General features: G+C 46.5%; 1 protein-coding gene and 1 long non-coding RNA gene across 7 annotated transcripts in view; one reads left to right on the plus strand and one right to left on the minus strand.

The window, feature by feature from the left end:
* RBMS3 (RNA binding motif single stranded interacting protein 3) overlaps positions 1-13742 on the minus strand; it is a 643143-nt gene that overhangs the window by 6698 nt on the left and 622703 nt on the right. The window contains exon 15 of one of the 4 annotated variants that reach the window (XM_054708097.1): positions 7592-7619. The exons of the other annotated variants lie outside the window; for them this stretch is intronic. Within the exon in view, the coding sequence (XP_054564072.1) occupies positions 7616-7619 (4 nt within the window). The 3' untranslated portion in view covers positions 7592-7615. The remainder of the gene's footprint in view (positions 1-7591; positions 7620-13742) is intronic. 4 annotated transcript variants of the gene reach the window in all.
* LOC129147141 (uncharacterized) lies at positions 1852-7285 on the plus strand. 3 transcript variants are annotated; one of them, XR_008554492.1, is made up of 3 exons: positions 1852-1901; positions 5981-6404; positions 7111-7285. It is a non-coding gene; the product is annotated as an uncharacterized LOC129147141 (long non-coding RNA). The 3 variants fall into 3 exon arrangements; XR_008554491.1 differs by having other exon boundaries at positions 5981-6393; XR_008554493.1 differs by lacking the exon at positions 1852-1901 and adding an exon at positions 2211-2232 and having other exon boundaries at positions 5981-6393.

Consider the following 13742-nt stretch of genomic DNA (forward strand, 5'->3'; position numbering starts at 1 on the left):
TTACTGTAGTTGATTTCTAATTTCTTTCTATTGTGATCTGAGAAGATTCTTGATATGATTTCAATCTTCTTGAATTTATAGACTTGTTTTGTGTCCTAACATGGGGTCTATCTTTGAGAATGACCAATGTGCACTTGAGACCAATGTACATTCTGCAGCTTTGGGGTGAAATGTTCTATAAGTGTCAATAAGTCCATCTGATCCAGTGTGTCATTTAGAGTCACTGTTTTCTTGTTAATTTTTTGTCAGGAAGAAGATTTCAAATTCTTGAGGGCAGGGACTATATATGTTTTAAATATATTTTATTGATTTGAGAGAATCATTGATTGGCTGCCTCCTGCATGCCCCCTACTGGGGATCGAGCCTGCAACCCAGACATGTGCCCTTGGCCAGAATCAAACCTGGGACCCTTCAGTCCGCAGGCCGATGCTCTATGCATTGAGCCAAACCAGCTAGGGCTCAGGGACTATATTTTATTTTTACTTTATACCTTCTAGAAGTCTGGCAGAGTGGTGTGCACATAATAGGTGTTTAATGCCTAGACAAATGTCACTTTTACTAGATGCCACTTTGCCTAGCCCAGGCCAAATAATGTCTTTTGCTGCTGCTCCATCTGTATTGCAGGGTGGAGCTCCTAGAGGGTTGACTTTTACTCTTAGCTTTCCACCCACAGATTAGAATAATATCGGGATGTGCTAACAAAAGAAGAATCTTTAAACTATCAGGAAGTCATATTTATGTAGGTGAAGGCCTCTTCCCTTAGTGCTTTGCAGGTTCTTCTGATGCCCAGTTGCTTAATTTAGTAGAGGAACCTCAGGGATGTTGGATATGGTTTTACAGGTTGTTCACCTTACAGACGCATGGCTGAGGGACCACAGTGGGGCTAAGTTCCAGCCATTAGTCTGTTCCCCAACCTATGTACGCTGGTGCGGGGCTGCATTCAACCCAAGCAAGCGGGCCTTATTCAAATTGACAAAAAGCCCTCAACCATGATTTAAACGATATGACAATTAGCCTGGAATGACCCAGAGGGGTTGCTTTTCCTAATTTGCAAAATGCCCTCATGTGAATCTGCTACGGCTCTTAGAATCTGGATTAACTTGTACCTAGAATCATGTAAGGAAAACGACTAGTTGGTAAATTGAATATAGCCATTTTTAACCAATAGGTTAAGTCTCTAGGAATACATTTTTTTCTGAGTTATGCAATTAAAATATTCATAATAGCAGCAACAATAAGGGAAATTTTAGTAGTAGTAGTTATGGAACCAAGGTGTATATTTGATCTCTCTCTATACCTTTGCAAAGTGTAGATTTACTCCATTTATCTCTAGAAACCTATCTTGCATGGTTTTGTGATTTAGTTTATTTTTTGCATCTATACTTTACTCCTACTGAAGAGTTGTAAAATCATAAAAGCCAGCATTTCAGTAAGGGCCTGAGGTCAGTTGAAGACAAGGTCAGTTGAAGACAATTAGAATAAGTCAGCCAAGAACTTTGAGATAGAAACCAGATAGCCATCTATGGCTGGGGGGAACTGATACCAAGAGTTTGTGCATAGATAAAGAAAAATGTTTATATGTCAACAGACTTAATTGTCTTAACTATTCCAGGAAGCAGAAAACCCGCTGTGGAAAGTTACTGGGTTGTAAAATGGAAAGACCCTGCCCCCTAAAATGTATTTAACCTGTGCTCAAACCCTGCTTCGGGGCCCACAACCTCTGCTCTGTGTTCAGAGTATGTTGTGGGACCGGGCATGCCTGTACCAATAAACCCTTTGCTTTTTGCATGAGAAGCCTCTTTTGGTGCTTTGTGAGTGCGGCCAGCGTTCCGGGCGTTACATTTGGAGGTTCCACCGAGATTGCTGCAGCCGCCTTCAGGCTCCAACAGACGCTTCTTGGGGTAAGTAACGGCGCCTCTTGGATAGCGATCGCTTGTCCTTGTCTTCTGTTTGCTGTTTAGTTTGAGGGTTAAGGCTGGCAAATCTGTTTGGTCTGGTGGCTGTCGGGGAGGGGCGTAAGTCTCCCCCGACTGCGACGACAGACGTGTCCTCGGGTCGCAGGCCACATCCCCGGGGGACGCCCTGGTGGAATCTGGGGAGGCCCAGGGACGCCTGGAATCCTCCCATCTGGGGAGGCCCAGGGGCGCCTGGAATCCTCCCATCTGGGGAGGCCCAGGGGCGCCTGGAATCCTCCCATCTGTTAGAGTACTCTGAAATTCTGTTGCCAGCCAGGTCAATTGGTGCTGTGAGACCTTTTGGATTTTTGTCTGAGCGTGTTGTGTTTGTCCTTGTCTTCTGTTCAATGTTTACTGTCATTTGTATGGTTCTTGTCATGGGTCAGTCCACCTCCACTCCTCTGTCCCTGACCTTGGATCATTGGTCAGAAAGCCTTTCTGGCTCCTCAGTTCTCTCCCAGGACCCTGCCGACGACGTCGCAGACCGTGATGTTGCCTGTGAAACCAGCTACCCCTTCCCCGCCGCCCTCGGCCCCTCCCGTCTTCTCGGCACAACCTGATCTGATCCTTTTAGACTCTCCTCCGCCCTGTCCTAGGTTAACAGGTCTCGTGGAGCCCTTAATGTTCTCCCGTCAACCCATTTGGGATGGCTGTCAGCAACTCCTGGGAACCCTCTTCATCACTGAGGAGAGAAACTAGGCTCCTAGAGGCGCGGAAAAATGTTCCCGGGCGGGATGGGCGCCCAACGCAGTTGCCGGACATCATTGATGACACCTTTCCCCTGCGCCGCCCAGACTGGGACCCTAACACCCCGGAAGGTAGGGAGCATCTGTCCTCCTACCGCCAGGCTCTTGTGGCAGGTCTCCGGGCAGCCTCCAGGCGGCCCACCAATTTGGCTAAGGTAAGGGAAGGCGTTCAGGGGCTCCCCCGAATTGCCCACAGTCTTTTTAGAGAGGTTAATGGAGGCCTATCGGAGGTTTACGCCCTTTGATCCACAATCAGAGGAACAGAAGGCCTCGGTGGCCATGGCCTTTATTGGCCAATCAGCTGCGGATATAAGGCGTAAACTACGGTGCCTTGATGGGCTCCAGGATTTGACTCTCAGAGACCTAGTTAAGGAGGCAGACAAGGTTTTTCACAAAAGGGAGACAGAGGAGAGACAAGGCATTGACTAAAATCCTGGCCACAGTAGTTAGTAACACAAGAGAAAGGAAGTAGAAAGGGAGGGGACCTGGGTCCACGATGGCGGTCAAATTTGGACTCGGACCAGTGCGCATATTGCAAGGAGAAGGGCCATTGGAAAAGAGACTGTCCCAAAAGGTCCAGGACATGACGGCATGGCTTGAGGAATACCCAGATGCTTGGGCCGAGAAAGCCGGGCTAAGGCTGGCAGAAAATCAACCCCCAGTGGTGGTTACCTTGAAGACCTCTGCAGTCCCAATTCGAGTCAGGCAGTACCCCATGAGTAGGGAGGCTCGAAAAGGAATCAGACCACATATTCAGAAGCTAATCCAGGAGGGGGTTTTGAGGCCCTGCCAGTCGGCTTGGAATACGCCGCTTCTCCCTGTCAAAAAGCCAGGAACAGGGGACTACCGACCAGTACAAGACCTAAGGGAAATTAACAGTAGGGTACAGGACATACATCCCACTGTACCTAACCCCTACAACCTTCTAAGCACCCTCCAACCTGACAGAATCTGGTATACTGTATTAGACTTGAAGGATGCTTTCTTCTGTCTGCGGCTCTGTGAAAGCAGCCAACCATTGTTTGCCTTTGAGTGGACTGATCCGGAGGCCGGGATAGCGGGACAACTGACCTGGACAAGGCTACCCCAAGGCTTTAAGAATTCACCCACCATTTTCGATGAGGCCCTCCACCAGGACCTGGGTCCCTTCAGAACCCGACACCCGGAGGTGACTCTGCTCCAGTATGTAGACGACCTACTGTTGGCTGCACCGTCTCAGGAGGAATGTGAGTATGGGACCCGTTCCCTATTGCAAGAGCTTGCTCAGCTGGGGTACCGGGCATCAGCTAAGAAGGCCCAGATATGTAGGCGGGAAGTAACTTTCCTAGGATATACTCTCCGGGAAGGAAAGCGGTGGTTGACGGAGGCCTGGAAAGAGACTGTTGTGCAGATTCCCGTACCTGCCTCCAGGAAGCAACTCCGAGAGTTCCTGGGGACGGCCGGGTTCTGTAGACTATGGATCCCGGGGTTTGCGTCATTAGCCGCCCCACTTTATCCACTTCTAAAAGGGGATGCGGAATTTTCCTGGGGGCCAGAACAGCAGCAGGCCTTTGATGACATCAAGAGGGCCCTATTGTCAGCCCCAGCACTGGCACTCCCCGATGTTGAGCCGAGAAGTCCTAACTCAGACCTTGGGACCCTGAAGGAGGCCAGTGGCCTATCTGTCCAAATGTCTGGAATCAGTAGCAGGAGGATGGCCCCGCTGTTTGAAAGCTATAGCTGCCGCCGCTCTGTTGGCCAAAGACGCTAACAAATTGACTTTGGGACAAAAATTGACCATCATAGCCCCGCATACTCTGGAAAGCGTCATCAGGCAGCCCCCAGACCGATGGCTCTCAAATGCACGCATCACCCATTATCAGAGCATTTTGTTGGATAAGGATCGAGTAACCTTTGGGCCCCCATCTACCTTAAACCCTGCCACCCTGCTCCGGACGAAGCTGCGGATCCGGTCTTGCACTCCTGCCAGGACATCTTGGCAGAGGAAGCAGGAATTCGCCGCGACCTGAAGGACCTTCCATTACCCAACTCAGAAGTAACCTGGTTCACGGACGGTAGCAGCTTCCTGCGAGATGGTAAGAGACATGCGGGGGTGGCGGTGGTCAGCAGAACTAAGACCATACGGTCAGCAGGGCTGCCAGAAGGGACCTCAGCCCAGAAAGCAGAGCTAATCGCTCTCACGAGAGCCTTAGAATTGGCTAAAGAAAAAAGGCCACCATCTACACTGACAGCCGCTATGCGTTTGCTACTGCTCATGTACATGGGGCCATATACCAGCAAAGAGGACTACTAACCTCAGCCGGAAAGGACATTAAGCATAAGGCTGAAATCCTTAGGCTACTGGCGGCAGTTCTGCTGCCCACCGAATTGGCTATAGTCCATTGCCCCGGTCATCAGAAAGGATCAGACCCCATAGCCGCAGGGAACCGGCGGGCAGATGAGGAAGCAAAGACAGCAGCCCTTCGAGGGGCAGAAGTTCTAGCAGACAGAAGTTCAAGTCCACTAGTAACTGAGACCCAAGAGGAGAATCTGACACCCACAACTGTTACAGCATGTTCATCAGCTCACTCATCTAGGTGCCAGAAAAATGCAAGAACTGCTGAGGGAGCAACCCTTTTCCTTAACTGCTACAGAAAACAAGAGGCTGACGGAACAAGTGGCTAAAATTGTCAAGCCTGCCGGGTTGTAAATGCACATCCGTCCTAAGCCCCGGAGGGAAAGAGGCTAAGGGGGAATAGGCCTGGCCAATTCTGGGAAGTGGACTTTACTGAAATCAGGCCAGCCAAATATGGGTTAAGATTCCTCTTAGTTTTTGTAGATACTTTCTCAGGATGGGTAGAGGCCTACCCCACCCGGAGGGAAACAGCCCAAGTGGTGGTAAAGAAGATTATGGAAGAACTTTCTCCTCGGTTTGGACTGCCCCAGGTAATTGGGTCAGACAATGGACCTGCTTTCCGTGGCCCAGGTAAGTCAGGGAGTGGCCAGGGTGTTGGGGATTAATTGGAAATTACATTGTGCCTATCTTCCCCAAAGTTCAGGGCAGGTAGAGAGAATGAATAGAACCATTAAGGAGACCTTAAATAAATTGACCTTAGAGACTGGCGTTCAGGATTGGACCTTGCTCCTGCCTTATGCTCTGTTTTGGGCTCGAAACACGCCCTCGTCCCCTATGTACAATCTCACCCCTTTTGAAATTCTGTATGGAACCCCACCTCCGGTCTCAAGAATATCACCCATTCTAGGTAAAGGCTCATTACCCTATACCCCTCTGCTTGCCAGGTTAAAGGCTCTGGAAGGGATCCAGTAATTTGTCTGAATGGAAGCCGTTGGCCTCCGCTTATCAACCAGGAGACCTTAAGGTGCCCCACTCATTCCGAGTCGGAGACTCGGTGCTCGTAAGAAGACACCAGACCCACAGCCTAGAGCCCCGGTGGAAAGGACCCTACGTGGTGCTGCCGACCACCCCGACAGCAGTAAAAGTAGATGACATCACGTCTTGGATCCATGCCTCCCATCTCAAGCCTGCGCCGCAGCAGCCGGGACCAGAATGAACGGTAGAAAAGACTGACAGTATTAGACACTTGGGATCTGGGAGCAGTAGAAGACCCCACCAAACTCCCCCTGCTCATACGAGATCATGGGCACCATCCCAGCGGTACCCATACCTCGGGGTGCAGTGATTCCCGCCAGGGGTGTGTTCTCGGTAACATTGAATTTTATGTATGCCCCAAGGAAGGGAGGGACCGGGAAAAATAAGGACTTATGGGGGGCCTGAATCTCTATATTGTGCTGCTTGGGGGTGTGAAACAACAGGGGCAGCCTGGTGGATACGAGGTCCCCCAAGGGACTGGATACAGGTATTGAGGAATATCACGGGAAGAGCCAGCACTGATTGTGAAATATGATCCCCTTGTGGGACAGGCATTCTATGTAACAGGTTAAACATTTCCCTCACTGAGAACGGGAAAAAATCAGAGAATCTACAGACATGGGGTCTTAGATTCTATACTCCGGGCTATGATTATAGATTATGGTTTACAATAAGACTGAGACAGGAAGCTGTCCCCGTACCTGTGGGCCCAAACCTTGCCCTTCGCCCACCAGCATCACTTTAATCAGGCAGCAATACTCAGCATTAGATGAATCTGAAGGTCTCTAGGATTAGAGACCGGCCACAGAAAAAGGGGGGAATGAAGAGTTGTAAAATCATAAAAGCCAGCATTTCAGTAAGGGCCTGAGGTCAGTTGAAGACAAGGTCAGTTGAAGACAATTAGAATAAGTCAGCCAAGAACTTTGAGATAGAAACCAGATAGCCATCTATGGCTGGGGGGAACTGATACCAAGAGTTTGTGCATAGATAAAGAAAAATGTTTATATGTCAACAGACTTAATTGTCTTAACTATTCCAGGAAGCAGAAAACCCGCTGTGGAAAGTTACTGGGTTGTAAAATGGAAAGACCCTGCCCCCTAAAATGTATTTAACCTGTGCTCAAACCCTGCTTCGGGGCCCACAACCTCTGCTCTGTGTTCAGAGTATGTTGTGGGACCGGGCATGCCTGTACCAATAAACCCTTTGCTTTTTGCATGAGAAGCCTCTTTTGGTGCTTTGTGAGTGCGGCCAGCGTTCCGGGCGTTACCCTACTCCCACCTTCAAATCCGGTATTATTATACATCAAGCAGAAAATGCCTGAGACAGCACGAATCTCTGTAAGAGCTGCTCAATGAACAGTGTCTTCCTCAGTGGACTACACAGACCTAGAACTCCCTCACAGCTCAGGTATGTCATGCGCACAGGTCCTGAAGCATCCATATTTATAAGCTAGGCTGGAGCTATTGCCAAGTTTTATAACCTTACACAAATGCTTCTAATAGCCCTCTCCCATCACTTACTTGATCCTTCAAGTAATCTCATTGCTACCTGAAAACAAATGAGGAGAAATAAATAATTGTACTTTACATTTTCATGGTTGCTAGCTGAAGCTTGAAGGGGGGAAGTGTTGCTATTTATTAGTACCTTCTCTGTCCCAGGTAAAGTGTGAAAATGCATATTTAAAGTAATTATGGATTGTACTGATATCCATAAAAACAGAGGTTTCTAAAGGCTGTGATCATTATAAAAAAGAATGCTTTAAGTTGAACAGTGAGATTGCTTTAAAAAGAAAAGTGATTGCAACTTAAGAGATGTTCTTGTGAATGAAATCATGGGTATGAACATTACTTGCAAACTGTCAAGTTCTGTGCAAACAGAATGGATTATTACTCACACGCTTAAAGGACATGTAAGCATGGTAGTCAAGGATATCATTTACACATCATTAATATACTTACAATATGTAGGGAATTGGTGTTCATGACAGTTCTGTCAGCCAGAGAAGAATCGAAGCATAAAGAGACCATGCAGTACTGGGGTTGAGATAAGAGCCTTCTAAGGTTAGTGTGGGTGTTGGAAGACTAGGAGTTTGAATTTAAGACCACAGTCATTTTGAACCCTCTCATCCTCCAACCCCCCCCCCCCCCCGCCCAATACACACACACAAATACACTGAGTGGCCAGATTATTATGATCTCTGAACGCATAATAATCTGGCCTCTCAGTGTATATCCTATATAATAAAAGGCTAATATACAAATTGTCCCCTCTACCAGGAGTTCCACCAGCAGGCAGGCTGGCCAACCGCCCATGTCCCCTCCCCCTGGCCAGGCTGGCCGGACCCCACCCATGCATGAATTCATGCACCGGGCCTCTAATATATATATATTAGAGGTCAGATTATTATGCGTTCAGAGATCATAATAATCTGGCCACTCAGTGTAAGAAAACGTAGTAACTATATTAGGAAGTAGAAAAACATAGAATTGTACACTTTTAGAGCAGGAAGAAGTCTTAGAGATTATCTAATAATATAATATCCCCCCGTGTCATTCCTGACAGATTAGCCTTACATGATGCCATGTGAAAAGAGGTTCAGAGTTTAGGAAAAAATTGCATACTAGACTCCTACTTCTGGGTTACCCATAGGCAAACCTTGCATGTGATTAGGGCATCAGCAATGAAAGGTATGCAATAAAAAAAAGTTTCAGCCTTTTAAATTAGTATCAATATCATCATCCTGTGGACAAAAAAGTCAACACACACCATTTTGTTAAATTCTTTAATAATCTAAAATGTTAAAACAAATAATAACTTAGAATTCCAAAGGAGGAGGGCAGGGCACACTAATCTTTCAGGAAGTAAAACATTTGAAATCTTTGGCTTTCTAGAAGGTCACAGCCATTAGCATGTTAATAGCTTTGAAGAGAACTGCAATTAAGAAAGCCTTTCACTTAGGTTAAAGCTGTGTTTCCCAACACTGCTTCTGGCCGCCCCTCCCCACCCCAACTTCAGGGAATGGTGGTTAAGCCTCCCTAGGTGCCAGAGATCTAATTCACCCTCTTTGGAGAACAATCTAATCTCTCACTTTAAGGGGAAAAGGAAGCTCCAAAGGGTTGAGTGACAACTAGTCAGTGGCATTTGAATCAAGGGCTTGGGATTTTGCATATTAGAATCTAATGTTGCTGGAAAGATAGATGCCTACTTAAGATTTCCTATATAGCACAAAGGAAAACAAATAACTTGGGCAGGACCTGGAATTTCCATGGAACTTCCAAAATAAACCACAGGTATCATTTTTTGCCTTTTGGGATTAGAATTCAGAGTCCCTTTTGCAGTAATCTCTTTTAACAATGGGGGGAAAAAGCATGAATACAAATGTGAAGACCTGTTTTTTTTTCAGCTTGGAAAGTAGAATTTGGAATATTAAAATATTTGCTGACATAGATCCCAAATATAACCTCTTTGTTCATATGCATATCATTTATATTTCTCAGACTTTTATCCTGCTGGCCTTCTGCTGTGATGTCTCTAATTTACTTTAGAATAACTTTGGTATGTAGTAGACATTATGGTGTTAAACATGTGTGATGGGTTAAACTACTTTTCAGGGGCGCTCAACCACCCTCATCAGAATTTCACACCCCACAGGAGGTCAGCCGCCCTTTAATAAGAAAGGCCAGGGGTTTGTACCAGCACTTTAAACTATCCATATCTCAATTAACATAATGATTGTTAGAAATGGGTTGCCTGATGAAAGTAAGGGCATGGCAATTAGCCTAATGATGATGGAAATAAGCTGCCATTTGTGAAATTTGGAGTACTCAAGATAACGTGGGTTGTCAAAAATATTTTAGAAATACTCATCACTCTTACATGAAAAGATACAGTTTTGCAGAGAAATTTGTAGCCCATAACTTTTTTTATACGGATAATATAGAATCTAACCTTTTTTCTAAGGAATGCTTCCTTAACAAATGCCTCTGTGGGTGCTCTTGCATCTCTGAACATTTCCCTGGTGATGGTTATATAATAGAAAGAACCCAGGTGTTTGCATGACCCAAATGCTTAGGCTCAATTCCCAGTGTCTTCCTTGAATGGTTCTGAAGAATCTCATGTCTTACCATGACACAGGTCAGCCTCCCTTGGCTGCGAATGGATAGCGTCACATTAAATCTCTTCCTTTTAGGGAATTTCAGAAGTGATTGTCCTCCACTTATTGATTGGACTTAGAATACTCCTCTTTGTTTCCATCCATTCATTATTTTATTGTTTTGTTGCTATAGCAAGTCAAAAGCTCCAAGCATTTTGTAGCTGTTAGGCCTGATCAAATAATTGAATCAACATCCCCTCCCCTGGGAACTGACCTTTAGACCACTTCAAGACCCACATTCCCATTCCCTTAGACGACATTCCACTTGCCAGACCATTATCCTTCCTCTCTGGGCCTTTCTAGCATCCGGGCCCACCCAGAGAATTCTCCACCTACAGTCCTTTAAAATCTCTGACTCCCTGTCCATGACTGCTGGTGCCATTTTGAGGCTCAGCCCATCTAGTTTTCCAGATAACTTAATGAATTCCTAATTCTTTACCCCTTTCAGCCTCATGCGTTCCTCCTTTGGCGACCCCGAGTGTGCTATTCTGAGAGGAGTAGGCAGCAGCAGCTCTACCTGAAATCCTACTGGCTTTACAGGACCTCCAGCATCAATTAGGCCTCCCTCCCTTAAAGGACCTCCCAAACCAGCCAAGGTGGATGCAGGATCCGGGACCTCTCTTTCCCATTGCGGACTCCACACTCAACACCAGCTCATTTCATCTCTGGTAAGTGACAACTGGATCACCCTTCCAGATTTCTGATTTGCCATCTCAGACAAAAGACCTAGCACTAGGCCCCAAATCCTCTCCAGTCCGGCCTCAGCCCTGGCACCAGGTCCCACAGTCTTCCTCATCGCAGGGGACGCCCGCCACGTGGAACAGGCTGTCTTCCTCTCTCTGGAGCCTGACGAGAAGGTAGCAACCCCCTCCCTCTAGTGTAGCTCCCCAGGGAGTGTCCCTTTGGCTGCTTACCTCCTCTTCCTAATTTACACCATGGGGAATTCTTTTTCGGTCCCCACCCCTCCCCCCAAAAAAACACGGGGATGTCTCCATGGGAATCTTAACATGCTTGGCCTTTCCACAGAGGTCTGGCCAAAGCGCCCTGGCCTGAGAATGGAACGTAAGATTTGAACATTCTCTGGGAGTTAGACAATTTCTGTCACCGCAATGAAAAATGGTCAGAGATCCCCTATGTCCAGGCCTTTTTTACACACTGCAATCATCCTTCTCTCAGTCAAACTTGCTCTACTTATCCACTCAAAGCTCCCTTCTGCCAACCCTGGGCCTTCTGATTCGTCCTTCCTGACCTGTCAGGTCCCTCAGACCCTCCCTTCAACCTTTCCAATCACACGATTCTCTGTTCCCCTTTGGGTCCCCCGAACCCACCTTCTTATGTCCCTCCTCTGACTAGACACCCCCTCCATCTATGAACTCCACCCCCTCAACCTCCTTACCTCTGAGAGGTGGCTGAGGGTATTATGTGGGTACACATTCCATTTTCCATGTCTGACCTCGCACAGATTGGGAGGCGTCTTGGGTCTTTTTCCACAGACCCGACCACGTTTACCCAGGAATTTGAGGACCTGACATCTATGTCATCCTCTCTCACCCCAGAGGAGAAGGAGCACATCTGGCTAGCAGCTCAGGACCATGCCGATGCCCTCTATAGACAGGACATGGCAGCCAACACAGTTGGCACTGACATAGTCCCATCTCAGGTCAGTTCAAGGGACCATCAAGTTAATTTTCCAGGGCGCTGGCTCCACAGCCATATGATCACCTGTCTCATTGCCGGACTCAAAAAAGCTGCCCATAAGGCGGTCAACTAGGACAAACTTAATGAAATCACTCAAGGTCCTGACAAAAACCCAGCTCTCTTCCTCTCCCGCCTCATGGAGGCCTTACAGAAACTTACCACCTTACACCAAGCTTCCCAGAGAGAACCCTTCCTTCTAAACACCCATTTTATACCCCAATCAGCCCCCGACATACACCACAAACTTCAAAAAATAGACACAGGTCCACAAATCCCTCAAAACTATCTCATTAACCTGGCCTTTAAGGTCTTTAATAATAGAGACGAGGAGACCCCAAAACAAAGGCGAGATCAGGCTGAGGCCCAGAAGGAGGCCTTTCAGCCCCTAGCCACCACTCTCATGAACCCCAAATGAAATGCTTGTCCTCCAGACAATGTACGTTAGAGGCTAAGGCTCCTCTGGGCCCATGCTTCAAATGCAACAAGGAAGGACACTGTGCCAAGTCCTGCCCAAACACGAGACCCCCTGCCCAAGGTGTGAAAGCGAAGGCCACTTGAAATCAGGCTGGAGTCTAGCTCCTCCAAGTCGGACCTCAGCCAGTGCAGCAAGGCCACCTTCTGGGACTAGCCACTGAAGAAGCTGCCCAGGCCCTGACAAGGCCCCACAGACTTACATCACCAGGACAGAGCCTTGGGGAACAACTGTGGTGGCAGGTAAGCTGATCTCCTTTTTAAATGACACTGGGGCCACTTATTCTGCCCTCCTCAGTCTATTATGGGGATTGATGGATTAGTCTCACAGCCATTAGCCACTTCACATCTACACTGCATCTCACTAGACACACACCCCTTTCCCAAAGAACAACTTTCTTTATTGCAAACGTTTAATTAGCAGTTCTGCTACTATCAGAATCAGAAGTCATGACCCCCAAACCTTAGCATGTTATCTCTAAGGAAAAATGTGCCAGTTTTAAATCCAAGCAGCCGGAGGCTGTAGTCCTAGAAGAGGCTGTGGGGCCTGCTCCCCTCTGCCTTTTCTCCAGCCTCATGTGCCTAATTGGTAGCTTAAAAGCTTTGGAGCATTTCTGGGTTAAATGATAAACTTAGATATTTAAGTTCACCTGATTTTAGCTTTTTTTTTTTTTTTAAAGAAAATCTATAAAGTAGATTTTGAATTGTTAACATAATGTCTTATGCTTTGTTGAAGGTATATATTCCAATTTAATTAGAATTCTTAACTCTTAGAAACCTTAATTTTTTAATGATAACCGAAAAGTAACCAACCAGCATTTCTTAAATTGACATTTATGAACACTTTCACTTTCAAGAAACATACCTTCAACAAAGCATAAGACATTATGTTAACAGTTCAAAATCTGCTTTATAGATTTTCTTAAAAAAAAAAAAAGCTAAAATCAGGTGAACTTAAATATCTAAGAGTTAAGAATTCTAATTAAATTGGCAAGAAATTGTATGGTTTTGGTAATAGAAGGTATGGGCATGCATTTTGAGGGGGAAAGTAGGTGAGGTGACAATGTAAAAAGGAAATTATATACACAGGCGAGTAATCCAGGACAAGCAGAGGGAAACAGATAGAATTTACTAGATGGCTGCAAACTGCTGTTTAACTATCTTCCCTAAACCCAGGACACTTAAGAGTAAGTGGTTTGCATTTTTCCTCCCCAACTAGAGGGTAAATAGCTTAAATCACCCTATTCGGGGAAACAGCAGAAGTCTAGTTAATACCATTTGCCGACCACACCCAAGGACAAATGAAGGTAAGAGAATAAATCTCATTTTGGTATATTAGACTACAACCC

This window comes from Eptesicus fuscus, chromosome 18 (assembly GCF_027574615.1).
Source record: "Eptesicus fuscus isolate TK198812 chromosome 18, DD_ASM_mEF_20220401, whole genome shotgun sequence".
Taxonomy (NCBI): Eukaryota; Metazoa; Chordata; class Mammalia; order Chiroptera; family Vespertilionidae; genus Eptesicus; species Eptesicus fuscus.